The sequence below is a fragment of the Alligator mississippiensis genome, chromosome 2 (assembly GCF_030867095.1).
Source record: "Alligator mississippiensis isolate rAllMis1 chromosome 2, rAllMis1, whole genome shotgun sequence".
In the NCBI taxonomy this organism is placed as follows: domain Eukaryota; kingdom Metazoa; phylum Chordata; order Crocodylia; family Alligatoridae; genus Alligator; species Alligator mississippiensis.
In genome coordinates this window covers 855,041-883,005 of record NC_081825.1, presented here as the reverse complement: position 1 = coordinate 883,005, position 27,965 = coordinate 855,041, and the positions used below count along the sequence as shown (strand labels likewise).

Genomic DNA, 27,965 nt, shown 5'->3' with positions numbered 1-27,965 from the left:
GCCCTGCGAGCCCCCGGGGGCGGCAGACCCGGGCGCAGAGGCTGGAGCCCGGGGTGAGCCCCCTCGCCCCGGCCGCCGCCTCTGCTCTGCCACCGCCGCCCCCGCCGCCTCGGCCGCGTCCCCCAGCCGCCCCGGCCCCGGGCTCCCCCGCCCCGCGCCCCGCGCCGGATGCGGCCCCCGGCTCAGGAATGCGGGAGGGACCGGCGGGGCGGGAGCGGGGGCGGGGGCGGGGGATGCTGCGGCTCCGACGCCGGCTCCAGCCGCCTCCAGCGCTCCCCAGCCCGGCTCCGGACAACAGCGCCCCCGGCTCCAGCTCCAGCGCCCCCGACCCCGGCCCCGGCCCCGGCCATGGTGCGGCCGGCCCTGGTGCTGGTGCTGGTGCTGGCCCTGGCCGCCGCCGCGCCCCCGCGCCGCGCCCCCGAGACCCCCGCAGCGCAGGCGGCCCCGAGCGCAGCGCCGAGCACCGCCGCGCCCGGCCCCGCCACGGCGCTTCCCGGCTCCGCCAGCCCCCGGCCGCAGGACACAGGTACGAGCCGGGCCGGGCCGGCCCCAGGTGCTGAGCCAGCCGCCCGGGGCTCGGGGCGCGGGGGGGGGTCTGCCCCTACAGCTGTCCCAGCCCCTGTATTGACACCCCGGTGGGTGGGGAGTCTCCAGTGCGGGAGGTCGGGCTGACCGATGCCGGCGGGGTCTGCAGTCGTGTGCCAGGGGGTCTCGCAGGGTGTGTGCGGGCCGGGGCCTCGGCAGCTCAGGGGAGACCAGGGTCCCCATCCCCAGCCCAGCACCGCTGCTCCGGGCCAGGCCCCTGCCCAGGCACGGGTGACGGGCGCCCGCTCTGCCTCCAGCAGCCGGGGATGGCGCGAGGAAGGTCGTGCGGGTGAAAGTCGTCAAGAAGAAGGTCCTGAAGAAGAAGCCCAAGGCTGGGGCCAAGGAGGATGCCTCCAAGCAGGAGCCACGTACGTACCTCAGCTCACACAGGGTATATGCCCGTGTACACGGGCATTGGCCCACGCATGGCCACTTGCACATACACGCCTACCAGCGCACACCCACGTGCCTGTGTGCAACGCTCACATACAGGCGTGTATGTATATGCACGTCCATAAGTATACATACATGCCCCAATGCACACCTATATCTAGCTCTGTATACATGCCTGTGCATATGCATCCATACAAGCACACCTACATACATGCATTTATTTCTATATCCACACACACGCATACTCACTCACACATATCCTTGCACCCACGTGCATGGATAGATACCTCCCTGCACCAACATACCCTGCCCGCCACCCGGCACAGACCAGCACATGTGCCCACAGTCACCCCCCATGCCTGGGCACAGCACTGGCATGTGCACATGGCCCCATGTGCATAGTCATGTGCCCACACCCCCACAGCCCGTGGCATATGCACAGACTTCACATCCACATGGCCCCCAAGGTACACGCCATGCCCCTGTGCCCTGATGTGTGCACACGCCCCACACATACCCAAGCCATGATGCTTCCCCCCATACCTCCCTGCATGCGGGCCTTGCACACAGCCCCGTGCACACGCCCCAGCTGTACGCTGCCTCTGCTGCCTCCCCACAAAGACCCCGGCGGTGCCAGCCCCCCCCCCCCCTCCCCCCCAGCTCCGCGGGCTGCTTTTGGACAGCTGCACTGTTATTTTTTCTGGGGCTTTCGAGGTTGCTGCGTTTCCTGCCCTGCTCCAGCACCGCTGGAATGTCGGCCGGGGCCGCGGGGCTGGCGGGGGGAGCTTGCCCCCACCCAGTGCGGGGGCTGCAGGGACAGGGGTGGGGGTGCAGGGCAGCAGAGCCCCCGACCGTGGTGCAGGCTGGGCCGGGAGGTTTTGTGGGGTGCAGGAGGCAGCGCTAGCGGGCACTGAGCCAGGGGAAGGCTCCTGGCATCACTGCCCGCAGGACGTGGCTGGGCTGTGGTTTCCGCGGCCCCTGCGGCAGGTCCCAGGTGCCTCGTGTCTGCACCACGCGCTCTGGATCCTGGCACGCGTTGCCCTCGCCCTGGGGCACAGGGGTCTGGCTAGATGCCACCCAGAGCCCGCTCCGAGTTGCTCCCTCCCGGGCGGGGAGGAAGATGGGTGCGGGCATTAGAGCCGTGGGCTTGTTGTGCAGATAGGTGCGTGCTTGCCCTGCCCTGGGCTCTAGCCAGACGCCCCCTCAGCCGCACGGGACACGAGCCCCCGGAGAGTCCACGGCCAACACTCATCCTTTCCCCCGGGCATCTTTGCACTTGGCTGTGGTGCTGCCCCCACTCCGGCCCTGGGGCTGCGGCTTGGGGGGATGTGGCTCCATCATGAGAGCCCAGGCCAGCAAGTATCCTGCAGGGAATGAGCGCCGGGATGGAGAACTGGGAGCCCTAGAGCCTAGCTCCAGCTCAAGCCGCTGCAGCCAGTCCCATCGGAGCTACTTTGGGGGCTGAGAAACATCATCCATGGGGCATCTCTGGGGCCAAGTTCACAGGGACAGGTCGTGGGGCTGAGAGCTGCAGGACTCAGGGCAGGAAGGAGGGTGTCGCCCCCCAGTCGGGTCCGGCATCCTGCAGGGAGCAGGGGCTGATGCCATCTCTCCCCCGCAGGGTGCCCACCGCTGGGGCTGGAGTCGCTGCGGGTGCTGGACTCCCAGCTGCGCGCCTCCAGCGACAAGCGCTATGGCCTGGCAGCCCATCGCGGACGCCTCAACATCCAGGTGCGGGTGCAGGTGCAGGGACCAGGACAGGGGGCCTGGGGCTGCCTCCTGCCATGCATCTGGCCGGGTGCCGGGTCCCGGAGGTGTGCGGGGAGCCCATGGCTCTGACGTGCCTCTGTGCCGTGCAGTCGGGGCTCTACGACGGGGACTTCTACGACGGGGGCTGGTGCGCGGGGCAGAAGGACACGAGCCAGTGGCTGGAGGTGGACGCACGGCGGCTCACCCTCTTCACCGGCGTCATCACCCAGGGCCTCAACTCCATCTGGACGTAAGTGGGCACCAGGGTTGGCACTGGGGGCTCCGGGCTCTCACCCGGCTGTAGCAGCTCCCACGGGGCGGCCTGTGGAAGGGGGACCAGGGTCATAACCAGTCCCAGTACTGGAGAGCCCCCCCATAACCCCCCTTAGGTACGACTGGGTGACCTCCTACAAGGTCCAGTTCAGCAACGACACGCACACGTGGAAGCCGTGCCGTAATGGCACCGAGGAGGTGGTGAGTGGGGGCACTGGGGGCCAGGGCTGGACGGGGAAACTGAGGCACAAAGGAGTGGGGCTGGGACAGCGGCTCGCTCGGAGCTGAGACAGTGCTCAAGGCTTTGCCGGGCTCCCAGGCTGGTCTCCGCAGGGTTAATGGGTCGTGTGCTCCCCCTCCAGTCCCCCCCTGTTGCTTTTGGCATCAGCTGGACCCGGGGCCTGACAAAGACCACTTGTCCTCGCCCCCTCCCCCTTCCCGGGGCCACCGAGCCAGGGAGGGGAGCCAGAGGCCAGCTCAGCATCTCACATGGCTTCCTCCACGCCACATGCAGCAGAAGCACACGCATGTGCATGTTCGTGTGCTTGCACACTTGTGTCTGCATGCAATGAAGAGGGGGTTGCACATGTATGTGAGCATGTGCCTGCCTGGGGTGTGCATGTGTAACGTGCACAGAGGCAGTGCATGCATGTGTGTGACATGGGCTGTGCTTGCAGGCTCCTGGCCGGGAGTGTGTGTAGAGGCATGCACATGCTGGGCAGGGTGGAGGTGGCCTCATGGACACGTGTGTGTGTGAAACCTTGCAGCCCCCAGCAGTGTGACACAAGTGCACGCAGCTCAGGGGACAAGGAGAGCTGGCCCATGCATGTCCATGTTGGTGTGCAGTTCATTGCAGGCGTGTTTGTGCCTGCAGTTGCACATATGTACATACAGTGTGCAAATGGATGCACATTGCCCAGTGCTCATTCTTCATGCATATGCGGTGCTTGTGCATGCACACATCTGTTCTGCAAGTGTGTGCATGTGCATGCATATGGGTGGGTGTGCTCTGCGTGTGCACGCATGTGCCAAAGTGGAGGGTGCCTTGAATGTGTGTGCAGGCATGCACTCGTGCAGACTGTGTGCACACATGCAGTAGGGTGCACACTGTGTATGTGCACGTGTGTGTGTGCATGTGTGTGTGCATGTGCAAAAGGGTGCATGCATGTGTGTGCAGTGCCCGTGCAGGCACAACACCAGGGCCAGGGACACCCTGAAGGCAGGGAGACCTGCCGCAGGGGGCCGTGGTATGCTCTGAGTGTGTGTACAGCATGTTTGCATGCATTGCCCATGGGCTCTTAAAGCCCCTACCTGTGCAGGGGCATGTGGTGTGCATGCACTCAGAGTATACACATGTGCATGTGCATGTGCATCTGCACAGGCGTGTGCCCAGCTCTTGGCTCTGCCCTGCCCCCTCTCCACCTCCCTGCCTAATCTTTTTGGAAGCAAACTCAGCACCAGCTGGAAGGGGGAAGGGGGAAGGGGGCCAGGCCCCATGGGGGGAGGCCAGGCCGTGCTCCCATCCCACCCCATCCCCCAGGAGCTCCCCTGGCCCCAATACCAGGCCGTGATCCAGGCCCCCCCGCCAGCCCCGCCTCGCACCCGGCTCCTGGCCTGGTTCTCATTAGAGCTGTGCCGGAGCCAGGGCCGGAGGGGGAGGCCGAGCGGGTGTAACCCTTTGGGTCCCAGGCACACGCTGCCCCACGTGACGTGGCGTGTGTCAGGGGAGCATGGGTCCCAGGAGGCCGGGTGCCTCCGTGGCCCTGGGGGCTCTGAGTGCGAGAAGCGCATAGCCCGGGGGGTGGGGGATGGCCCCCAGTGGAAAGGCCTGTGGCTCCCAAGCCCCCTTTTCCCTCGAGCCCAGGTGTTCGCAGCCAACAAGGACCCGGAGATGCCGGTGCTGAACACGCTGCCCTGCCCCACGGCGGCGCGCTACGTGCGCATCAACCCCCAGAGCTGGTTCCCCAATGGCACCATCTGCCTGCGCGCCGAGATCCTGGGCTGCCCCCTGCCAGGTGTGACCCCCAGACCCGTCCCCACAGAGGCCCTGGCACCCTCCAGGGACCGACCCCGGGGCCTCAGCTCCCGTGTCCTGCGGGCAACAGCCACGGCTCCGGCATCCACAGCACCTCGGGCTCTGCGCAGGGGGCTCGCGTTGCCCTACCCCCCCGGTGCTGGAGCCCACAGCCGGCCCTGATGTGCCCCCAGCCCAGCCCTGACCATCTGCCCCCGCAGACCCCAATAACATCTACTGGGAGAGCCCCCCAGTGCCCACCGACCCGCTGGACTTCCGGCACCACAACTACAAGGAGATGAGGAAGGTGCGTGCCCCGCCGGGGTGCAGGGGAAGCTGGGGGCAGTGGGGGCTCCCCCGGCCCCCGCGTGGCAGGAGGGTGGAGGGAAAGGAGCCCTGGCATCCCAGGGGGCTCTAGCGCTGCCCGTCACCCTCCGCAGCTGATGAAGAAGGTGCACGATGCCTGCCCCAACATCACCCGGATCTACAGCATCGGGAAGAGCTACCTGGGCCTGAAGCTGTGCGTCATGGAGATCTCGGACAACCCCGGGCAGCACGAAGTGGGTGAGTGCCCGATGGGTGCCCCCCGAGCCGGGCAGTGGGGTCAGAGACACCCAGTGCATGGACCCTACGTGTTGGCTGTGTCTCGGGGTCTGGTCTGGAGAAGCTGAATCGGGGGGGGGTCTATCATGGGCTCCCCCAAGACCCCTGTCCCACCCAGGACCCTGTTTCCAGCAAGACTGACGTGGTGGCCAGTGATGGCCTCGTGGCACCGGGTCCCAGCACTCTGGCCTGGGGAGCAGGGCAGGGTGGGATGGAGCAGGGGCCCCAGGGCAGTGGGCTCCCCGACCTGGCCTCGCAACACCGGGTCCCAGTGCTCCGGCCTGGGGTGCGGCGGGCTGCAGCAGCTGGTGGTGGTGCCGCGCAGGGGAGCCGGAGTTTCGCTACGTGGCCGGCATGCACGGGAACGAGGCGCTGGGCCGCGAGCTGCTGCTCAACCTCATGGAGTACCTGTGCCGCGAGTTCTCGCTGGGCAACCCCCGTGTCGTGCGCCTGGTGACTGAGACCCGCATCCACCTGCTGCCCTCCATGAACCCTGACGGCTACGAGACCGCCTACAAGCTGGTAGGGCAAAGCACGGGGCCCCGGCACGGCGCCACGGCTCTCAGCCCCCGTGCCGTGGCCAGTACCACCAGCTCTGTGGCACCTTCCAGATGTGGTTTACGCCACGGGGGCTGTTCTGGGATCGTGGCTGGGCGGTGAGGGGCTCGGTGCCACGTCAACCCCAGGGAGGTGTCGTGGGCTGGGGACACGGGCAGAGCCAGGGACGGTGCCGTGGGCTGGGCTGTGATGCCATTGCTGGCGCAGGGCTCGGAGCTGGCGGGCTGGGCCATGGGCCGCTGGACCTACGAGGGTATCGACCTCAACCACAACTTCGCCGACCTCAACACGGCACTGTGGGACGCCGAGGACAACGAGCTGGTGCCGCACAAGTTCCCCAACCACTACATCCCTATCCCTGAGTACTACACCCTCCCCAACGCCACGGTGAGCCCCCCGCACCCAGGGCCGTGCCCTCCAGCCTTGCACGGAGCTTATGGTGGGGCTTATGTGCCTGGGGCAGTTCGGAGCCCAGCGGGACCCAGCAGGGAGAGCCGGGTCCCACGGCTGCCCGCCCCAGGCCGTTTGTGCCAATGCCCGGCCCATGCCACGCAGGTGGCACCGGAGACGCGGGCGGTGATCGAGTGGATGCAGCGCTACGCCTTCGTGCTCAGCGCCAACCTGCATGGCGGCGAGCTGGTGGTGACCTACCCCTTCGACATGACCCGAACCTACTGGAAGGCGCAGGAGCTGACGCCCACGGCCGACGACCCTGTCTTTCGCTGGCTGGCCACCGTCTACGCCAGCTCCAACCTGGTCATGGCGCAGGACGAGCGCCGCATCTGCCACTACGACGACTTCGCCCGCGCCGGCAACATCATCAACGGCGCCAACTGGCACACCGTGCCCGGCAGTACGTACCGCGGCCACGCGCGTGGGGTGGGGAGATGCCGGGGCTGGGCTGGGGCAGATAGGAGGGGACGGGGAAGAGCTGTGTCCCTGCCCCGGTGTGCTCGGGCAGGACTTGCTATGGCATCTCTGGGGTCTGCTGCCTGCTGCAGGGTCCTGGTGGAGGGTCTTGCCCCCGCGCTCCAGCACAGCCCCACGCTGCACTGGGGCAGGAAGGAATTTCCCCGCTGCTCAGACTGGTTGCACTGGGGGGTTTGCCTTCCTCTGCAGTGGGGCACGGCCTGGGCCTGGGGTCTCTGCAGCGTCCATGACCCCCCCGGCAGCAGCAGGATGTTGGTGGCCGCAGCCCCCTGCAACCTGGGGGCTGGGGTGATGCCTGGGGCTGTGTCAGGGGCTGAGGGGTCGGACACAGGGTTTGTCTGGGCTGGTTGGACAGCGTTGATCCAGCCTCAGGCAGAGCTTGGACTGGATGTGACCCCACCAGACCCACAGCTCTGGGATGTCTGAGTCCCACCGGACCTGTTATAGCAGCCCTGGGGCCAGGGCCGGGGCCTGGCCCCCATGCCCTCGTCAGCCCCAACCACAGCCCTGACCGGCCCCTTCCCCCCAGGCATGAATGACTTCAGCTACCTGCACACCAACTGCTTCGAGATCACGGTGGAGCTGTCGTGCGACAAGTTCCCGCACGCGTCGGAGCTGCCGGCCGAGTGGGACAACAACAAGGAGTCGCTGCTGCTCTACATGGAGCAGGTGAGACCCGGGCAGGGGCTGGGGGCACCCAGAAGCAGGGGGGTTAATGCTCTCCACGAAGTGGGAGGCCTGGAGGATGCCCCTAGGGCGGGGAACCCAGGAGTCCCGGTGCCCCGGCTCCGAGCACCCCTGCTGCGTAGCGCGGGCATGACAGGATGCAGGGGCCCGTGGCTGCAGCCGGGGCTGTCCCCAGCCTCTCCAGGTCCCCAGGCTGCTCTCTGACCCCGCTCAGCCTCCCCCTCACTTCTGGGGTCTCATACCCAGCTTCAGACACACGACCTGGGGGCATGCATGTGCACACGTGTGCGTGGCTGGCATGTGTGTATATGTATTGCGTGCATGTGCTGCTGCCTGTTGGCTACAACCCTGCTGCATGCACTGGGCATGCGTGGGCTGCATGCTTGCTGTCCGTGTGGCGTGTCACGTGGTGCATGTGCCCACCATGCATCTGCTGCCCACATGGGGTGCCTTGCATGTGCCAGCTGCCGAGTCTGTGTGCATAGCATGTGGCACAGGGTGTGTGCGATGTCGTGCAGGGCTGTGGGGTGCATTGCCCCCTGAGCCCAAAGCAGCGACCCTCCCCCTAACAGGTCCTCTCACATGGGGCTTCCACAGGTGCACCGGGGCATTAAGGGGGTCGTCCGAGACAAGGACACAGAGGATGGCATTGCCGACGCCATCATTTCCGTGGATGGTGTCAACCACGACATCCGAACAGGTGCGGCAAGAACCTGGGGCCCATGTTTCGTGGTGCCTGGGACAGGGGCAGCCAGAGCCGGGCCGGGCTCAGCCCCCGTGGCCGGTGCTGCCACAGCCCCGAGGCCACAGGGCAGACACGAGGTGACCGGGGACCTGCAGGGAGAGAAGCAGCCCCAGGTCGGGTCTGAGCAGCTGGGACAGGGGCACGGGGTGGCTGCGACATGTGCCCGAGAAGGGGGCAGGGACCAGCCTGCTCCAGCCTGGGAGGGGGGCCTCTGCCCCCTGGGAGCCCCCCATTCTCCCTGACCCCCCGGTCTCCCCCGCAGCCTTCGACGGGGACTACTGGCGCCTGCTGAACCCGGGGGAGTACGAGGTGACCGCCACGGCCGAGGGCTACCACGCGGCCACCCGGTCGTGCCGTGTCACCTACGAGGACCGGCCCACGCTGTGCAACTTCCACCTCACCAAGACGCCCAAGCAGCGGCTGCGTGAGATCCTGGCCAAGGGCGGCAAGATCCCCAAGGACTTGCAGCTGCGGCTGCGCCAGCTGCGGCTCCGCAAACTGCGCGAGCAGCGCCAGGCGCGGAAGGACTGAGACCCGGCCGGACCGGGCCGGGCGCCGGGGGCTCCTGGTGGCTTCTAGTCTAGCGGCTTCTTCCTCCTCGCGGTGCCACCCGGCTCCCGGCGTCCCCCTGCCCCGTGCCCTGCCGGCCCCAGGCAGAGGTAGCAGGGGGCAGCTGCCGTTCCCAGCGGGACGCTGACCACCCGGGCTCGAGGCTGTGCCAGCCGGGCACTGGAGCCCAGGGGCTGGGCCTCGCCGTGAGGACCTTCGCAGTAGCACGCGCTGATGCTGGCATCTGTGCCCTCGCGAGACGAGGGCGCCCGAGGGGCAATACACCAATAAACCTTGGCTGGCACCTTGCGGCGCGTGGCCTGGCCTCGCTCCTGTTCCCCTGGGCACCCGGCGCTGCATGTGCCCGTCCTGCAGTCCCAGAGCCGGGGGGCTGGCAGGGAGCTGCGGGGTCACATCCAGCCCGACGCCCTGCCCAAGGCAGGGTGAGCCTTGTCCAGACAAACCCCGTGCGCGACCTCGGACCAGGGATCTGCAGACTGCTGCCACGGCCCCTCTTAAGCACCTTTTTCTTCCATCACGCAAGCCACCCACCTGGGGCCCCTGTACGGCGTCCCTTGGGGGACTGGCCCCTGTGCCAGCTCCCCCTGCCCCTGACCCTGCCCAGGACCCCTCTGCCTCACAGGGCTGGCATGGCCCTTTCTTGTTAACAATAGCCAAGGGGGTTAAGGACCCGAGGAGCGGTGCTGAAGGTGGGGTAGGGAAGACCACCGGAGGGGCTCTGGTTGGTCCTGGGGTGGCCTGGCTATGGGTTGGGGGTCAGGAGGCATGGGGAGCACCCCACAAGGGTCTGAGAGTGGGGGGTGCAGCAGGGACCCCCTGGCTGCCCCCCCACAGGGTCAGCTTCACCTTGCAGTGGGGTTGGGTGATGCCTACCATGGCTGGGAGCTCCCCCCGCCCTGCCCAGCTCCAGCACAGCCCGTGTCCTTCCCCCAGCCCCTCACCCTGAGCTGCCCAGGGCTGCCCGCCATCCTCCCCCGGCAGCACCGGGGCTGGGGCTCCCCAGGATGGAGGCACAGAGGGGCCCTGCACAGAGCTGTGGTGCCAGCCCCGGTTCCTGCCCCTCCACCCCCAGCCAAGCAGGCTGCACCAGCACCGCGTCCGGCACGTCTCTGTGCATGTCCCTGTAGCCAAAGGCTCCTTTCCCTGCCCCAGGTGCGTCCCCCGGGCAGACCCAATGTCCTCCTCGAGAGCCTGATCCTAGAGCTGGCTTGGGGGGCCCCTGGGTGGGTGGCCCTGATTGGCCATGGGGGTTGGGGGGGTGCGGTGGGAGCCTCGTCCCTTCCAGTCGGCTTTAAGCTGCACCCTGGAGACCCCCTTGGAAAAGAAGGCAGCCCCTGAACCCCCCAACACGCAGCCACACACGTGCTGACGCAGGCACAGGCACGTTCCCCGCCCCATTGCTCCACACTGACTTACCTCCCTTTCACGCCAGGGCACCCAGATGAAGCCTGTGCTGGGGTCCTTGCCTTGGCTGCAGATCCAAGAGCGAGTGGGCCCGGGGGGTTGGGGGGCTCGGACCCCCATGGGCCTGGGTGCTCTGGGATGGTGCAGCAGGGGACCGCGTGGTGACGTGGGGCGGGCAGGGGAGCTGTGGGGCCCAGGCGTGTGCACAGACTTCACATGCACATCCCGAGGCACATGCCATGCGCTCGAGGTGGCGGAGATGTGACTGCGGGTGTCTGCCAGCCCGATTCCTCTGCGATTCCCGTGATGCACTGGGCTGTCGGTGTCGTTGCTGTGTTCTCGTCCGGTGTCATCCACGTCTTGTCAGCGCTGAAGTCTCGGGAGCTGCGGTGCTGGCACCGGACTCAAGACGACCACCGAGGTAAAGGCTCGGTTTGGTGGCAAAGTCTACAAGCATGGCCTGACACGTCTGGGCTGAACACGCGCATCATACCAGGAGCTCAGGTGTGACAAGGTCGTCGGTGCAACACCACACAGGCTGCCCAGGCCACGACGAAATCCCGCTGCTTTCCAGTTCTCCGTTTATACAGGGATCAAGACAAATGAGGTGTTGCGTTCCCCCCGTATCCTGGACGTCTCGCACGTCCCGTGCCGCGGGCTTGTTTCACATCCTGACCCGGGCCTTCCCGTTTCAGCCTTATCATCCTGCGGCCGGACGATCCCACCTCGCACCATCGCTCGCCCTCCCATCTCCTGGCCAACGAGCCGGTTGTGTTTGCAGGGGGTGCAGGCGTCAGCCAGGTTGGCTGGTCGGCCGAACCTGGCCAGTGCTTTAGCTCGACTTCTGTGCGAGCAGCATGTACGACCCATGACCCAGCGAGGCCTGCAGGGCTAGGGTCACAGGGAAGCTTGGACCCCCCAGCCGGAGCCCTGGCCTTTGTCCCTGCCCTGAGCGCGGCCGCCCGGGTTTGCCCCTTGCGGGGAGGGTCTGGGTGGGCTGGGAGGCAGCAGCCCGGGCACAAGACCCCGCAACGACCCCTTTGCCCCATGCCCTGCACAGACGCAAGCAGAAACATGCCCTGTAGCTTCTGCCCCAGGGCAGAGCCTGCCACGGGCTCCTGCGCCGGCACTGAGGGCTATACTGATATATAGTTTACTATTTCAGGACTCTTTTCTCCCAAATAATGTCGTGAAAATCATTTGTGCAACGTGCCGAATGGAGCAGACCGAAGCGGCGCGCTCCCGGGTCGCCGTGCCTTGGAGGGGACGTTGTTCCCAGCACGAGGGAGCTGCGCGAAGCCACCCGGGCAGCGAGCGGGACAGCACCCGCAAAAAAAGCACACAAAAAAAGAGGAAAGAGGAGCGCGCGGGCAGGGAGAGAGAAAGGGACCGCACGGCAGTGCTGCCACAGCCCTTGTGCCCAGGCTGCAGATGGGGAGACTGAGGCAGGCGGGGCAAGCCCCGCCTCCTTGGTTGATTGACACCACAGGGCTCCACCTCGCCCCCCCGGAAGCCATGTGACAGGAGGAGGCCCCGCCTCTCCGCGTTAGGTCTCGCCCTGCAGGATTAGGCCCCGCCCCTCATCAAGACACCCCCCCCCCACCGTTCCCAGGCCCCGCCCACTGAAGGGCGAGCCTCGGCCCCGCGCCCCCCGCAAGCTCTCCCTCGCGTGCTGCCGATTGGCTGGCGCGGGCAGGTGGGCGTGTCCAGGGAGGCGCCGCGGGGCCAATGAGGGGCGCCGCAGATGACGTCACGGCGGGAGGGGCGGTGCCCGGAAGTGGCTGGGCCCAGGGGAGGCCACGTGCGGTGCGGGGTGGTGAGTGGGGGCGGGGCGGAGCGGAGCGGGGGCGCAGCGGGAGCCCCGCGGGTGTGGGGGTGCAGGGGGGGAGCCCGCGGGCCCGTGCCCGGGGCCGCAGCCGGGCAGCCCCCTCCCGCTGCGCTGCCGCGTCCCGTCCCCCGGGGCTCCTGCTCCTGCCCCAGCGGGCCGGGAGGGTCGGGCCCCCGGGTCCCCCCGTCGGCCACCCCCGTCACCCGCGTGTCCGCTGCTGGGGCCGCCGGCCGTCGGGGCCGTGTCTGGCGCGGCGCCCCAGGCCGCAGGGCTTAGCCCCGACAGGCTGGCTCCTGCCCCGGGGAGCACAAGCGCTGCGCGCGTGTGGAAACCGGGCGGGGCGGCGCGGGGGGGCGGGCAGGGAGCTGGGGCTCGCACCAGCCCGAGGCAGGGTCAGCCCTGCGCAGAGCAGCCCAGACAAACCCCGTGTCCGACCTCGGAGCCGCACGACGCAGCCCAGCATCGCCCCCGCCCCGGGATGCAGGGGGGCCGCGGCCACTAATGTCCTGCTGCCGGGGGCCGTGGACACTGCAGAGAGCCCAGGCCCAGGCCGTGACCCCGCTGCAGGGGAAGGGGAAACCCCCCAGTCTGGACCAGTCTGAGCAGGGGGGGAAATCCCTTTCTGCCCCAGTGCAGCGTGGGGGCAGGGGCAAGACCCTCCACCGGGACCCTGCGGGGTGGGTGCGGCAGGAGCATTGGCGCAGCCCAGCCCTGGCCTGGCCTGCAGCACCCAGCGCCTCGGGGGGAGGCTTCAAACCCCCGACACATGGCACTGAAAGGGGAGAAGGGGGAACCAGCGCAGCCCAGACGCCTGGCACCTCCACAGCAGAGCACGGGCAGCGCTGCGCCTGGATCGTCCCCCCCGGCGCCCGTCCAGCCTCTCCTTGCCCCCTCCAGGGATGGAAGCTCCCCCTGCCCTGGCCTCTGTTCCACATGGGGAAACTGAGGCACAGGGAGAGTGGCGACACCCCCCGGGCTCTCAGCTCCGTGACGTTGGGTTCAGCCTTGCGGCTTGCCCTGGCCTCCCAGGCGCTGACGCCTGTCCGTCCCTGTCCCCGCAGCATGCCATGGCAGAGTACCGCATCCGGGAGTACCGCGACGAGGACTATGAGGCTGCACGCGAGCTGTTCGCAGCTGCCATGAGCGAGCACGCACCTGGCCTGTGCATGCACGTGCTGCACCAGCCCTGGGTCCTGCTGGTCCTCGCCTGCACCTTCACTCTCCTGCTCGCCAGCTCCCGCTCAGTGCTGCTGCCCGTGCTGGCCGTCACCCTGCTGCTGGCGCTGGGCCGGCAGCTGCTGAGCTACGCCTGGGGCCTCTACATCGAGCGCTGCCTGGGGGACGACCTGCGGGACATCCACGCCAGCTACGTGGAGCCCGCCAGCTCCTGCTTCTGGGTGGCGGAGGCAGCCGAGGGCGTGGTGGGCACCGTGGCAGCACGGCCGGCCGACGCCGGTAACGGGACACTGATGCTGAGGCGCATGGCGGTGCGCCGGGACTTCCGGGGCCGCGGCGTGGCCACGGCGCTGGGCCGCGCTGTGCTGGGCTTTGCACAGCACCGGGGCTGCCGCGCCGTGGTGCTCAACACCCTCATGGTGCAGCACGAGGCCCGCAGGCTCTACGAGCACCTTGGCTTCCAGCCCGACCGCCGCTACCTGCTGCCCACCCTGTACGGGCGCCTGGCTGGCTGCGTTATCACCACCTACCGCTACGACCTGCCCGCTGCTGACTGAGCGCGGGTCCTGGCCCCGGCACCGCGCTGCGGGCGGGCAGGACTGTCTCACGTAGCGCCCGGCTCTTGTGCATGATGAGCAGGACTCTGAGTGCATGGCGGGCCTGACGTGGCCGGAGCTGTGGCCCCCGGTGGGGCTGGGCGTGACACTGCCCCGTGGCCCCATAGATGCTGCCACGGCTCGGGGTCTTCTCAGGGTGATGCCAGCGGACGAAAGCGCCCGTGTCGGTTTGCTCAGGGACAGCAGGACCCCTCAGGGTCAGACCCAGACAGCAGGGACAGCTCAGGGGTGGGGTGGGGGGTAGGTTGCCCCAGCCCCTCTGGACAGTGTGTGCAGGGCAGTTCCCCAGGGTGGCGGAGGCTGGCACTTGGGGGACATGGTCTCCAGGGTGGGCATGGGAGGGGTCCCCCTCCTGCAGACGCTCAGGGAAGGTCCTTGCTTTGTCCGTGGGACTAGGTGGGCCACGTCAGCTCCTCCAGGCCACAGCTAGAGCTTGTCCCCCCTATCCCCCATGCATACGGGTAAGCAGACCTAGGTCCCCAGACGTGGGTGCCAGTTGGGTGCATCTGGGCCTGCCCAGCTCTGGTCTCCCAAGGGTTGTTCCCCAGCCGTGCTGAGGGATGGGCACTGGGGGCTGCAACAAATAAAGAGATGCTGCCTTGGTCACAGCCTGTCTACCGCATCTGTGCCCCTCTCGTGCTGACCTGGGTGCCCGTGCCTGGGCAGGAAGGGCCCATTTCTCGCCTTGTGACCTGTTAGAGGCCTGTTCTCCCCCGGAGCTGGGAATGCCCAGCTGTGCTTGGGCCCTCATGGGGTGGGCACAAGCCCCCGGGCCCCGAGCACTGCCTTTGTGGTGGGAGTGCAATGGGCAGCCCCATTGCTCTGGCATGCCTGAGTCTCCTTGTGCCATGCAGATGAGGCTGGGGGCTTCCTAGATGCCCACGTAGAAAGATAGTCACCTCCAGCCTCTTGCTGCACGCCCAGCTCCTGCCTCTTCAGGCAGAGCCCCAGCTCCCAACCAGGCTCAGGGACTGCCAGGGAGAGGGGTGCTGGGCTCAGACCCAAGGCCTAGCCGGCCTCCATGCCCTGCTGTGCCCCTGCTCCGGGTCCGCAGCGCCTAGCTGTGCTGCTGACGGGCTGTGCGTGTCCCCAAGCTCCATGACAGGCCCCGGCCTTCCTGGCTGCTCTGGGGTCTGGGCGCAGGGGTCTGTGGATCCTGGTTGCTCAGTTCCCATGGCAAGAAGCCCCCCGCCACCCCCAACTCCCCCATGAAGTTGAGGGGTTTGAGCTGCCCTGGTGCGCCAGGTGCTGTACAAGTGCACGAGGGAAAAGGTGCTAGGCCAGAGCCCAGCAGGGGCAGACCCGAGCTGCCAAGGGCTAGACAGCGCCGCAACACTGCCAGGGTACTGGTGGGTGCTGTCTCAGCCCTGCTAGAAGGGTCCTGGGACTGCCTTGTCCAGGTCCTGCGAGGCACAAGCATCCATGCCAGCAGCTGGCTCAGGGTGCAGTGTGGAAGCCAGGAGAGGGGGGTCGGGGAGCACGGGCTGCATGCCAGGCCTGGGACACAGACCAGCGCTGCCCCGGAGCCCCCACCGCGAGTGCTGGCTGCAGCCCGCACCGGTGTAGTTTCCCCTTTAAGCTGCGTGGGCCCAGCCCTGCGTGCTGGCCTGGCGCCGAGAACGGGGGAGCCGCTGCAGGGAGTGAGTGACTCGAGGCCTCGCGCTCTTGGCTGTCAGCGAAGGGCTCCGGCTTGTGCCAGGAGCTGGACGGGCAGCCTGGCCTACAGGTGAGCTGGGCTCGGCTGGGGCTGGGGCTGAGCCTGGGTCCTCGGTGCTGCCAAGCTGCTGCTCCAGGCCCAGCTGGGGCTTGCGTGGGAGAGCAGCGGGGATATGCCGCGAGCGAGGGCTGCGCTGCTTTGGCACTGGGGAGCTTTGGGCCCAGGGTTGGACCCAGGCCTGGGCAGTTCCCGGGAGCTCTGGACTGCACGGGGGCTTTTCTCTCCCTGAGACGGCCCAGTCCCTGCAGGGAGCCCAGGGCTGCCCCCCACCCCTCCCCACTCCCACGCGCCGACGGACGTGAGTGCCAGGCAGGGCAGGGTGCTGATAACCTCTGGCTGGTGCCTGTGCCCAGGTGAGGCTGTGGGTGCCCAGGTTGCCCTGGCCTCAGCCCTGCACTGGGGCCAGGAAGGGATTTGCCCCCTGCTCAGACTGGTCTAGACTGGGTTTCCCCTTGCTCTGCAGCCGGGGCACGGCTCGACCTGGGCTCTCTGCAGCGTCCACGACCCCCTGGCAGCAGCAGGATGTTGGCGGCCGTGGCCCCCCTGCATCCCGGGGGCAGGGCCGGGCGTGATGCCTGGGGCTGTATCAGGGTGACTGTAGTTTTGCTCAGAGGTTGGACACGGTTTGTCTGGGCTGGTTTGGACAGGGCTGATCCTGCTGCAGGCGGGGTGGGCTGGATGTGACCCCGCAGGTCCCTGCCAGCCCCATGTCTGTAGGATTGCTATGACTCCCAGCAGGGGTGGTGCAGGCACCTACCCTGGGGACCTTCAAGAGGAGACTGGACGCAGTAACCGTGCTGGATTATTTGACCCCCGCAGTCCTTCCTGCCCAGAGCAGGGGGGCTGGACCTGGTGATCTCGCGAAGTCTCTTCCAGCCGTAAACTTTTGTGAATCCGTGACTTGTACACGGCCAGCTTTTCCGAGTAGCCCCTAGCCTGCTCTTTCGCCACTGGGGGCTGCTCCCCTCCTCCCCAAACTGCGCTGCCTGGTGCAACAGTCTGGGAGCTGATGTTGCCTGTGAAGACTTGAGGCAAAAAAAGCATTGAGCACTTCAACCTTTTCCACATCCTCTGTCACTAAGTTGCTTCCCCAGGAAAGGACCCCCACTCTCCCTGATCCTCCTCTTGCTGCCCACATACTTGTAGAAACTCTTCTTGTTCCCCTTCACATCCCTTTCCAGCTGCAACTCCAACTGCACTTTGGCCTGCCTGACTTCATCCCTGCGTGTCCGAGCCACGGTCTTGTACTCCTCCCTGGTTATTTGTCCAAGTTTCCACTTATAAGCTTCCTTTTTGTGATTTAGTTTACTGAAGCGTTCCCTGCTAAGCCTCGCTGGTCTTCTGCCATACTTGCTAGCCTTTCTGCGCATCATTGTGGTTTGTTCCTGCACTCTCAGTAAGGTTTCTTTGATGTCCAGCCAGATCCTGGACTCCTCTCCCCCTCGGTCTGGCCTCCCAAGGGACCCTGTCCATGAGTTTCCTGAGCGAGTCAAAGTCTGCTTTTCTGAAGTCCAGGGTCCTTACTCTGCTGCTCTCCATCCTTCCTGTCCTCGGGATCCTGAACTCAATCATCTCGTGGTCAGTGCTGCCCAAGTTGCCGTCCACAGCTGCATTCCCCACCAACTTTCCTGTTTGTGAGCAGCAGGTCAAGAAGAGCACGGCCCCTGGTTGGTCTCTCCAGCACTTGCACCAGGCCAGAGGATTTAACGTATCACAGCAGATACAAAGCAGAGCACAGGCCAGAACAACAGGGGCCATCCTGCCCCATGGCCAGACCACAGGCTTCCTCCTTAAAGCAACAGGCCAGAGGAGAACAGGGGCAAAGAAAAAGGTAAATACAGTAAAACCCACCCAATGCACAACAACCGAAGGCGCACGCTCTGTCACACGCAGCACACGTGAGTGTCAGTGTTACAACAATACGCCCATCTGCAGGGGTGAGATTACTAGCGCTTTGTTCTGGTGTCAGTCGTTACCACTTAATTTCCTTTTTCATCATTTCCGCAGCTCTTTTTGTAACACCCTGCGAGTCTTTCTGAGGGTTTCACTTCTCCAACAAAAAAATTATCCGTCCCAGTTGTTTTTGGGGAGAACCTTTCCCTCCGAGGCCTAACAGACACAAGTCCTCGCCGTGGGATCTGACCGACTTGAGTGTGTGGCAGCTGTGCATCTGTATGCAGCACGGGGCTCATTGCCTGAGGCTGATTTCCTTGGTCGCCAGGGTAGGTTTTGCACCGAGACTCACTTCTGCTCCTTGCGCTTCCCCGGTCTCAACATCACTGGATTTTGCCATTGCCGTATAAAAGTGCTGGGACGCTCACCGCTGCGGGGCCTGGAGGTCTGAGGTGTGGGATCCGTGGTACCGGGCCAAAGGTTTCCTCTTGCTCCAGGTAAACCAGAGCTTTCCAAACGCAGCACAGTGCCAGGGCCACGTTGCCTTCCCCACCAGGTGCCCGCCGGCCCCTTTGCCCTCTCCCCCTTAGCACGCTCCTTGCCAATGGACAGTTCTGCCTTTCTCTGGGTCGGCTGCTCGCTGGCCTACGGCACGGACAGCCTTCACCCCACCGCCGGGGCTTCCCCTGCACATCTGCATGGTCATTTCTAGGGCCACATCTGCCTCACTCCACAGCCATGCTTGTACCGCAGCGGTCGCAGTGCCAGGAAAAACCCGATCTCTAACCAGCAGGGATCCTGGTTTAAAAGTCACAACTTCTTTTGCAAATTTTCTGATTAAAAAACCCCAAATCCATGTTCGTCCATGATTAAAATGAAACACCACTATATATGGAGGTATCAGTGGAACACAACGTTTTACTGTTATATTTATATTTTTCAAGCAATCAGGAAGCCTACCAATGCCTCAATCATTATAATGAAATACTTTCTAAATACCTATATACTTTGGCATTTGCTTTTGGATTTTTAATCATGGAAAATCAGAGCTTCCCCTGTTCCCTTTGCTGACCAGGACCCAGGTCAGTGCAGGTGTTTCTGGCCACATAGAAACCCTGTGTCTTTCAAAGGTTTCCTCCTTTTCTGGCTCTCAGTATTGCTCGGGGGGGGGGACAGTCTTCTGCCTGGATATTTTGGCCGCCTGCACCAGTAGAGGTGTTGGAACCAGCAGGCTTATCATGCCATAAGGCACCAGCTCCCACACGCGCTCGTCCAGGCAACTGACTGTTTGTGCTGGGGGTTTTTGCGGGGGGCAATTGCTGCAGCTGCCCAAGCCCAGTGTACAGTGTAGGAGATGCTGTGACCTGGGTTTTTCTTAGATTTTTTTGCATAGACATTAGGGCTGGAAGAGACCTCAGAAGAGCAGAGTCCAGCCCCCCGCCCCAGGGGCAGGAAGTCAGCAGGGAGCATAGGATCCCAGCAAGATAAACAGCCAAATGTCATTTGAAGGTGTTATCTCCGGCCTGCAGCAGCTGCTGTGCCGTGTTGCTCTGGGTTGGAGCCCTGCCGCGGGGGCTGTGGAGTCGGGAGCTGCAGGCACCGGGTGCCCAGAGGGGCTGGGAAGGATGGGGTCACGTCTGGAGACTCGAGTCTCCATCTCCAGTGGCTCCTGGCAGAGACCGGATGGCATCGGGCTGGGACAGGGACCGTGCATCCTGCCCTGGCTGTCCCCGAGGTGTTAGACCAGGTTAGACGCGGTCTGAGCTGGGCCACACCAGGCGGGTTCCCCCGGGAGCGGGGCCTGGACTAGCTGTGCTCCCCCAGCCCGGCAGGGCTAGGATCCTCCCCGTGCAGCGAGTTGGGCCACGTGCCCCTGGCAGTCGCCTCCACCACCACAGCTCCAGGCAGCCTGTACTGCCCCGGGCACATGGGCTCACGACAGCAGCTCTGGGGTCCCTACCCAGTCCAGCACTGTTAAAAATTAAGCCCGGGGGGACGCAGGTCTCAGACCACTGCCACCGGGCTCTCGCTATCAGGGAGAGCTAATGGCAGCACGTCCAGCCCTAATCAGTGTTGTTGAACCGTCTCCCTCCATCCCCCTGGATGGAAAGAGCTGCATCAGCTTCTTTCTTCCTGGTGATGGAGCAGGTGCATCGAACGCTCCTGCCTCGTCTCTGTCGGTGTTCGCAGCTTTACTGCCTCCGTCTAGGGCTGCTGGGAGCCCCGCCGCTCCCCAAGCAGCTCCCGTGGGCTTTTCCTTGATGGCCTTTAGCTTCCTTTACCAGCGCCCTGCGCTTCCTAACCCTGCGCTCGTCTTTCAGGCCCAAAGGGACGTGAGGCTGTAATGGCCCAGTACCGCATCCGGCCGTACAAGGATGGGGACTATAAAGCCGTGCGTGATATCTTTGCCGAAGGCATCATGGAGCAGAGCTCTGCCGCGTTCATGCACCTGCTGACATCCCCATGGACCGCCCTGCTCCTCCCGAGCCTTTTCTTCCTCGTGCTTGTGGCCTCCGGGTCCATCCTCCTCGCCTTGCTGCCCGTCGCAATTGTCCTGGCCGTGGCCTGGGTTTACGTCCGGTCTTTCAGCACCGACTACGTGCAGCTGGCTCTGCGCACTGACCTGCGGGACATCCGCGGCACCTACCTGGGGGCTGCCGATAGCTGCCTGTGGGTGGCCGAGGCCGGCGGGGCCGTGGTGGGGCTGGTGGCCGCCGTCCAGCCACAGGACCCGGCGGAGAGGGGCACCGCGCTGGAGCTGAAGCGCATGTCGGTGCGGCAAGCATCCCGGGGCCAGGGCATCGCCCGGGCCCTTTCCAGGACTGTGCTGCAGTTCGCCCAGGAGCGCGGGTACCGGGCAGTCGTCCTCTCCACCTCCGTGGTGCAGCGCGCGGCACAGCAGCTGTACGAGCACCTGGGCTTTCAGCGCGTGGCAACCAAGAGCCCCTCGCTGCTCACCCGCCTGCTCCACCTCTACATCATCCACTACCACTACGACATCCCCGCGGTGCCAACACCACGGCCCCCAGTCAAGGCCTGCAGCGGGTCTCCCTGCCATCGGGGTGACCCCCTAGGAAATTAACAGGTACCGCAGCCACGCTGGGTGTGCCCGAGCACGTCATGTAAGTACCCAGCTCCAGCTGGGACTGAGCTCCGTCCTGCACACGACCCTGCCGGCACCGGGTCCCCCCACCCAGCACTGCCCACCCCAGCCCTCCCGGCACAGGGAGCCCCATTGCTCCAACCCCTGAGCAACACGACACAGTCGCCCCGATGCAGCCCCAGGCATCGCCCCCACCCCTGCCCTTGGGAAGGCAGGGGGCCGCAGCTGCCAATGTCCTGCTGCTGCCAGGGGGGTCGCGGGTGCTGCAGAGAGCCCAGGCCCCGGCCGTGCCCCCCTGCAGAGGAAGGCAAAGCCCCCCAGTGTGCACCAGTCTGAGCAGGGGGGAAATCCCTGCCTGCCCCAGTGCAGCGCAGGGCTGAGCCCTCCAGCCAGGACCCTGCGGGGTTGGTGCTGGCGGGAGCATTGGCACAGCCCAGTCGCACACACAGCTCCCAGCCCAGTGTGGGGCTACATCGCAACTCACACCCCATGCTCAGGACTGGCTGAAACAGGTGCTGAGCAGTGTGGACAGCACATGGTGAGCCGTGTCTGTGCCCAGGATCCGTGTCGCTCACCCATCCCACCATTGCTGCTGTGGTTTGGGGGCCCCGTTGCCTTGCTGCTGCCAGGGAAGGGCTAGGGCGGCACCAGGCAGCTGCCGGCCGCCCAGGGACGAGGGGCAGAGTCCAGGACTCAGCCCTGCTCCCCTGCCCAGGGCTCTGCTTCCCCAGCCCGGAGTCTCCCGGGGAGGCAGCTCCCATCCTCACACCCCTGCCAGGTGAGTGGGGTTCATAGGGACCCCTGGGGTGGGACATGGCCATGCAGCCTCCAGGTCCCAGCCAGGCCGACAGGGGGCAAGGGGCAAGTGGGATAGGGCTGCTCTGAGGCCCGTGGGTGGTGGGATGGACCTGGAACGAAGCACCTCTGAGATGGGGAGCTGGGGGGAGCTGGCATTTATAGGGACAGGGACCCCCGCCCTGCTGTCCAGAGCTCCCGGCAAGGCCAGCCTCTGGGTGCAGGGAAGCCGTGGGATGCTCCCCTCAATGTGAAGGATGACCTTGAGCAAAGGTACTGGGGAAACATTCAGGAGAAGCCACTTGTTCCCTGCCACCGCCCCCACCGTGGCTAGGGCAGGGCCCTGCTCTCTACCCAGGCACCTTGCACTGGGCTCTGGGGTGGTTTCGTGCCAAATATCCGACGATCTTAGCATGTGCCATGAGAGCACCGTGGCTGGAGCAGGTAGCCTTGCATCCTCACCAGCTGTGCCAGGGTGGCCTGGGAATGCAGGAGGCTGCAGAGCCGCACGGCCCCTGTCCCTGCCCCCTCTGTGCACCTGGGAATGAAAGCTGGGACCTCGGCTTTTAAGCAATGTTTGGTCCCAGGTGTGGAAAAGCCGGGGTGCTTTTCTCGGGATAGCAGATTTGAGGCTAGAAGCCCCACAAGGCTAAGGAGGGGAATGACGGCAGCATTTGGAAAGGATGAAGTGCACGGGGACAGTAATGGAAGCAGCAGGCCTGAAGTGTAGGACGAGGATAAGGGAAGCTAAAGACCCCCGGCCAAGCACCATGTGTGGCAGGGCCCATGGCAAGGGCAACAAAAGAAATCATGGCAGTGACTGCCTTGTGTGGCTCAGAGGTTGGACACGGGGTTTGTTTGGGCTGGTCTGGGCAGGGTTGATCCTGCCTCACGCGGGGCCTGGTCTGGATGTGGCCCCGGGGGCTCCCTGCCAGCATCACGGCTCTATGATAACAGCCAACTACAGCCAAGACTTTGTCTAGCCGGGTCTTAAACACTTCCAAGGATGGAGGCTTCCCCACCGCTCTGGGGAGCCTGGTCCAGTGCTTCACCACCCTCCTCAGGAGAGAGGTTTTTCCTAATGTCCAACCTCAACTTCCCTTGCTGCAGCTTGAGTCCATTGCTCCTTGTCCTGCCATCTGCCCCCACTGAGACCAGTCCAGCTCCATCCTTTTTGCAGCCCCCCTGCAGGGAGGTGAAGGCTGCTATTCAATCCCCCTCCGTCTTCTCTTCTGCAGACTCAATCAGCCCAGTTCCCTCCGCCTCTCCTCACCAGCCCCCAACCATTTTCATTGCCCTCCGCTGGACTTTCCCCAATGTGTCCACATCCTTTCTGTAGTGGGGGGCCCACAGCTGGACACCGGACTCCAGATGTGGCCTCCCCAATGCTGAATAGAGGGAAGAATCACTGCCCTTGATCTGCTGGCAGCGCTCCTACCAGTGTAGCCCAGGATGCCAGTAGCCTTCTTGGCACAAGGGCACACTGCTGGCTCCTGTCCAGCTTCTTGCCCCCTGTCCCCCCAGGTCCTTTTCTGCAGAGCTGCTGCCCAGCCCGTCACCCCCCGCCTGCCCCGGTGCAGGGGATTGCTCCTCCTCAGTGCAGGACTTTGCACTTGTCCTTGTTGAACCTCAAATCTCTGTGCGCAATGGGCCTGGTCACGTGTTGCCGGGCTGCTGCGCAGCTGCAGGAACAGGTCGAACAGGAACCTGTCCCAGCTAGTTCAGACATGCCTGGAGCAAGGGCTGGGCCGGCTGTGACCTGGGGATACCCAGCCCATCCGGGGGTCCCCAGGGCACGCAGCTGCTGTCCCTGATGTGGCAAGGCTCCCACCAGCACCCGGCTCTCTGCTCCACTAGCTGCTCTGGGCACAAGCCATGAAGGATGCCTGAGTTGAGAGCATTTCCCCGAGTGCCTGCTGCCCCCCCGTCCCTGGGGCCTGGATAGCGCCTCGCCGCCCTGCTTCTCCCTGAGCAAGGAACAGAAATGGTGAACGTGTCACGTCGCCTCTCCTGCAGCACCAGCTTCTTGGTATTTCTGCATCAGTATTTTACCTTCTGCAGCCAGGAACGACTGGAAGCACTTTGTGCCTGTAGCGGGCTGGCTGGCGAAGGCTGGCAGCAGGCTGCACACGCCAGGCGGAGGAGTGTGCAGGCTTGCGGGGACCACAGCCGGACAAGCCGGACCGCAGGGCTGCCGGAAGGCCTGGGCCAGCGGCTGCAGATACCTGGTCGGCCGCAGGAGGTGAAAGGCTCCTAGGGAAGGGAGCTGGAGGAGACTGAGGCAGAAGAGAGCAGAAAGAGGAAGGAGGTAGCTGAAGGACGCTGCCCTTGAAGGTGTTTAAGACCCAGGTAGACAAAGTCCTGGCTGGGAGGATGTAGCTGGGGTTGGTCCTGCTTGGAGCAGGGGTTGGACTAGATGTGGCCTCCTGAGCTCCCTTCCCGCCCTCGTTGTCTGTGACCCTATGACTGAGTTAATTATCCCCAAACCCCGATGGGTGCAACATAGCTCCTTGCCTTCCACCTTTCCAGCTGTGGGGTCGGCTTGGTGGTCTATAGCTTGCCTTATCGCTTTGCTACTTGATCTGTCTCCTTAGCACCAGTTTTACTATCTCCATCTGGTGACGGATGTATTGCTGCTAGTGGCTCCTTTGCTCCTTACAAAAGCACCTTTTCGTCCCCCTTTCCAGGCATGGGCTTTTCCTTGATGGCCTTTAGCTTCCCTTATCAGTGCCCTGTGCTTCCTAACCCAGCGCTTGTTTTCCAGGCCCACGAGGACGTGAGATCGTAATGGCCCAGTACCGCATCCGGCCCTACGAGGACGGGGACTATGAAGCCGTGCGCACCATCTTTGCTGATGGGATCCATGAGGTTGCCCCAGCCATGTGGTCCGAGCTGCTGAAGTCCCTGAAAACCCACCTCTTCCTCCTGGGGCTGTTCCTCGTGGGACTCGCAGCCTCCGGGTCCATCCTCCTCGCCCTGCTGCCCATCGCGGTCATCCTGGTCGTGGCCTGGAGGTCGATGAAGTCCATAGGCACCGACTACGTGCAGCTGGCTCTGCGCACCGACCTGCGGGACATCCGCAGCACCTACCTGGGGGCCACCAACACTTGCCTGTGGGTGGCCGAGGCCAGCGGGGCCGTGGTGGGGCTGGTGGCCGCCGTCCAGCCACAGGACCCGACGGAGAGGGGCACCGTGCTGGAGCTGAAGCGCCTGTCGGTGCGGCAAGCATACCGGGGCAGGGGCATCGCCCGGGCACTGTCCAGGACTGTGCTGCAGTTCGCCCAGGAGCACGGGTACCGGGCGGTCGTGCTGGAGACCTCCGTGGTGCAGCGCGCAGCACAGCAGCTGTACGAGCGCCTGGGCTTTCGGCTGGTGGCGACCGAGTGCCCCTCGCTCCTTGCCCGCCTGCTCCAGTTCTACATCCTCCACTACCACCTCGACATCCCCGCGGCACCCTGACACCTCCTGCAGAGCCACGGGGGCTGCAAGGTCTCCACCGACCCCATCCAGCTCCCCCGAGTTTGACCTTCAGTCTCCTGAATGCCAGCCAGGGAGCCCCCCTCGCCCAGGGTCCCGTCCCCCCACCAGCAGGAGTCGATGTTATCCCAACCCGGCAGTCCTAGAGCATTGCTTCTCACCCAGGTGCCAAGAGATCCTTTCAAGGGGATGCATGATACAGGCCCGTCACGTCTGCACGCGAATCGCAAGAAACCAGTCAAAATCCAGAGGGTCACAACCCCCTGCCCCGCTGGGACTGGCAGTTCATTGCCATGAGGAATCGCTTTATTTCTTGGGGGTCAAGAAGTGTGACTCCTCAGAGCCGGCATTTCCTGGGGGTCCCTGAGCCGAGCAAGGGGTCCGTGGCTCCGCGGCAGTCCCTCCCGGGTGCTCAGCACGTCAGAGACGTCCTTGCCTGCTTTGCTGCACAGCTTTACCTGGATCACAGGTAACCTCGCGGGTTGGCTACGGGCAAGAGGCAGCAGCAGATCCACAGCCCGGCCTTTTACTTGCTCACAGCTCAAGGCAGGAAAACAAACACTTCTCCCAGTGCAATGACTCTCCTCCGCTGGGGACGTGGGTCCGCTTGAACTGGCTCTTTCCAAATACGCTTGTCTCCACAATGACAGGCACCTGATGCTAATGGTCTGATGGTTCATCTTGGCTTGGAGTCATTTAAATTTCCTTTTGGGTCTAGAACGAACCTGGCTTCTTGGGGCCGTGAAAGGTGTCGGGTTGTCGGGGTTTTTGGACATCCAAAAAGAAGGATCACTTATCGCCTTCCCTCACCATGATGAGGCTCTGCTTGTCCTCAACCTGCTCTCCCCCTGAAAACTGATGGTATCCATAAACAGGTGCGGCTTAGCTGCTTTACGAACAAAAAGCTGGAGATCGATGGTAGCAAAGCGGCAAGTAGCTCAGCTCTCGCACTGGCATCGCGGCCACGTGAAGCTGCAGCGACGATAGTGCACTCGGAGCAGGTAATGCCGGGTCCCCTCTTAGAGCGTCTCTTATCAGGCCAGGGTGGGCTGACGTGTGTCTTGTGGCTGGTTCGAGGAGGTGTGCCGGGGCTTCCTGTCGTACGCTGCCGGCGTGGCCGTCACAGCTGCTTGGGGTCATGTACCATCAGTCAGGTGCAGGCTTCGGGGGCCTCCCCTTCCCCGTCCTGCAGCCTGGCCTGGGCACCTTGCAAACAGCCATGATTATCAATGAGCTTCTCGGGAACCCATCCCATGTGGCTCTGCCTGGCCCCTGAGTGCGGGGGCAAGACCCTCCAGCCGGGACCCTGCGGGGTCGGTGCCAGCAGGAGCATTGGCACAGCCCAGCCCATCCCCAGCCTGGCTGCAGCACCAGCACCCTAAACCCCCTGGCACGTGGAGCAGAAAGGGGAGAAGGGGACAACCAGCACAGCCCAGAGCCTGGGTCCTCCCCACAGCGGAGCACAGGCATCACTGCACCTGGATCACCCCCCACCGCAGTGCCCGTCCAGCCGCTCCCTGACACCCTCAGTGATGGACAGCACCCCCTTCCCGGGCGTCTCTCCCAGCCTCGCTGCTCAGACAGGGATGAAGCATTTCCCAATTTCCAACCTAAACCTACTTGGCTGCAGCTTCAAGCCCCAGAGCCGCATCCTGCTCTTGGCAGCCCAAGAAAGGCAGTTCTCCCTCTCTCCTTTCCGGCCGCTCTTCAGGGACTCGAGGGACCCGCAGCGCCCGCCAGAGCAGGGCCGGCTGGCTGGGAGCAGATGTGGGAGGCATCTTTGTGCTGTCCCTTCCCACCCCAACACTGACCTTCACAGGGGAGACAGAAACAGCCTGGCTTCCCTAGACACGCCAGCACACGCATGCATGCACACACATGCACATTCATGCACGCACATGCATGTGCGCACAGCCTGGATTCTTCACCCCAGGGGAAGGCAGCAGCAAGGGCTGCCCCTGCCCTGCACGGGAAGCCTCTGGTTTGGCAAATCGGAGCCCGGGGGCCTCCTGCCCCACCAGGCCAGCTCCCCCCAGGAGCAGGGGCCTGGCCCAGCCCAGCCAGACCCCGGGGCCCACCACGTGGCAGGGACAAGGGGCAGCTTGTTGGGCCCGTGTTGACCCATGTGAGGTGCGGGGGGGCTGTGCACACATGCCAGCTGTTTGCCATCCTGCCTGGCATGAGGCTGGCGTGTTTATGTTGGAGCCCGGCTGGGCCCCGCGCCACCCTCTCCAGCCGCTTCCCCATGCTCAGGTGCTTCTGGCTTGGGCTGGATCCATCTCCTGCGCCAGGCTCCGCAGGGCCCCCAGGTGGGCACAGGGGAGGGGGTAGTGCAAATACATGTGCACACACTCACATGCACAAGACCCCTGTGCCCCCCAAGCCTGGCAGTGCCCCTCACTCCTGACCCGCAGCCCGCTGCCCCCCATAACCTGCAGCCCCAACCACCCACCCTTGTCTCCACCACCCCATTCAAAACCCTCCCCTCCCTCCGACCACCCAGCCTCCCGCTCCGCAGCACCTGGCAGAGTCAAGTTCACCAGCAGACTCCAACCAGGGACCTGCAACCTTCCCCTCCATGGGCTAGTACAAAGCCCAGCCCTGGTGAGAGTCTGGGCCAGGACCCCAGAGCCCTCCCCGAGTCACACAGCAAGACCCCAAAGGCTCTGACCCCCTCCCAGCCCAACACGCTGCCATGGGATGGGCAGAGCATGGAAAACCTGCAGCCTTAAACCCTGCTACCTCCACTGCATGTGTGTGCACACGCATGTGTGGGTGTGTGCATGCTTCTCTCACCCCAGGAAAGACTCCCCGCCCCCCCCCAAGTGGCTGCTCCCTAGCTCTGTGG

The 27,965-nt window shown here is 64.8% G+C and overlaps 4 protein-coding genes across 7 annotated transcripts; all 4 read left to right on the top strand.

Moving 5' to 3' along the window:
* The first annotated feature begins 153 nt into the window (after positions 1–153).
* CPXM1 (carboxypeptidase X, M14 family member 1) lies at positions 154–9,395 on the top strand. 2 transcript variants are annotated; one of them, XM_059721206.1, is made up of 14 exons: positions 154–526; positions 846–953; positions 2,600–2,709; positions 2,838–2,977; positions 3,117–3,201; positions 4,865–5,015; positions 5,236–5,321; positions 5,455–5,578; positions 5,943–6,139; positions 6,383–6,562; positions 6,731–7,028; positions 7,635–7,774; positions 8,390–8,492; positions 8,800–9,395. In XM_059721206.1, exons 1-14 carry the CDS (start codon positions 169–171, stop codon positions 9,066–9,068), a joined length of 2,349 nt encoding a protein of 782 aa, XP_059577189.1. In that variant the 5' UTR covers positions 154–168; the 3' UTR covers positions 9,069–9,395. The 2 variants fall into 2 exon arrangements, with proteins under 2 accessions (XP_059577189.1, XP_019348778.2); XM_019493233.2 differs by having other exon boundaries at positions 843–953.
* A 2,832-nt stretch (positions 9,396–12,227) lies between these two features.
* On the top strand, positions 12,228–14,738 carry LOC102570938 (probable N-acetyltransferase camello). The gene is made up of 2 exons (XM_059721277.1): positions 12,228–12,327; positions 13,401–14,738. The coding sequence occupies exons 1-2, from the start codon at positions 12,256–12,258 to the stop codon at positions 14,070–14,072; spliced, it is 744 nt and encodes a 247-aa protein (XP_059577260.1). The 5' UTR covers positions 12,228–12,255; the 3' UTR covers positions 14,073–14,738.
* Positions 14,739–14,838: 100 nt separating this feature from the next.
* Positions 14,839–20,824, top strand: LOC102572312 (N-acetyltransferase 8). Its single transcript, XM_006264208.4, has 3 exons — positions 14,839–15,858; positions 17,857–18,071; positions 20,064–20,824. The coding sequence occupies exon 3, from the start codon at positions 20,087–20,089 to the stop codon at positions 20,822–20,824; it is 738 nt and encodes a 245-aa protein (XP_006264270.3). The 5' UTR covers positions 14,839–15,858; positions 17,857–18,071; positions 20,064–20,086.
* LOC132243290 (putative N-acetyltransferase 8B) lies at positions 20,737–26,021 on the top strand. 3 transcript variants are annotated; one of them, XM_014596975.3, is made up of 2 exons: positions 20,737–20,827; positions 24,405–26,021. In XM_014596975.3, exon 2 carries the CDS (start codon positions 24,428–24,430, stop codon positions 25,097–25,099), a length of 672 nt encoding a protein of 223 aa, XP_014452461.2. In that variant the 5' UTR covers positions 20,737–20,827; positions 24,405–24,427; the 3' UTR covers positions 25,100–26,021. The 3 variants fall into 3 exon arrangements, with proteins under 3 accessions (XP_014452461.2, XP_019340261.2, XP_006264266.3); XM_019484716.2 differs by having other exon boundaries at positions 20,774–20,864; XM_006264204.4 differs by lacking the exon at positions 20,737–20,827 and adding an exon at positions 20,895–23,989.
* The last annotated feature ends 1,944 nt before the right edge of the window (positions 26,022–27,965 follow it).

Coding starts and splice junctions, on each gene's coding strand:
- CPXM1 (XM_019493233.2), top strand. CDS start 169: ATGCGGCCCCCGGCTCAGGAATGCGGGAGGGACCGGCGGGGCGGGAGC. Junction 5,016..5,235: donor CCTGGGCTGCCCCCTGCCAG/GTGTGACCCCCA, acceptor CTGCCCCCGCAG/ACCCCAATAACATCTACTGG. Junction 6,140..6,382: donor ACGAGACCGCCTACAAGCTG/GTAGGGCAAAGC, acceptor TTGCTGGCGCAG/GGCTCGGAGCTGGCGGGCTG.
- LOC102570938 (XM_059721277.1), top strand. CDS start 12,256: ATGACGTCACGGCGGGAGGGGCGGTGCCCGGAAGTGGCTGGGCCCAGG. Junction 12,328..13,400: donor GCCACGTGCGGTGCGGGGTG/GTGAGTGGGGGC, acceptor CTGTCCCCGCAG/CATGCCATGGCAGAGTACCG.
- LOC102572312 (XM_006264208.4), top strand. CDS start 20,087: ATGGCCCAGTACCGCATCCGGCCGTACAAGGATGGGGACTATAAAGCC.
- LOC132243290 (XM_014596975.3), top strand. CDS start 24,428: ATGGCCCAGTACCGCATCCGGCCCTACGAGGACGGGGACTATGAAGCC.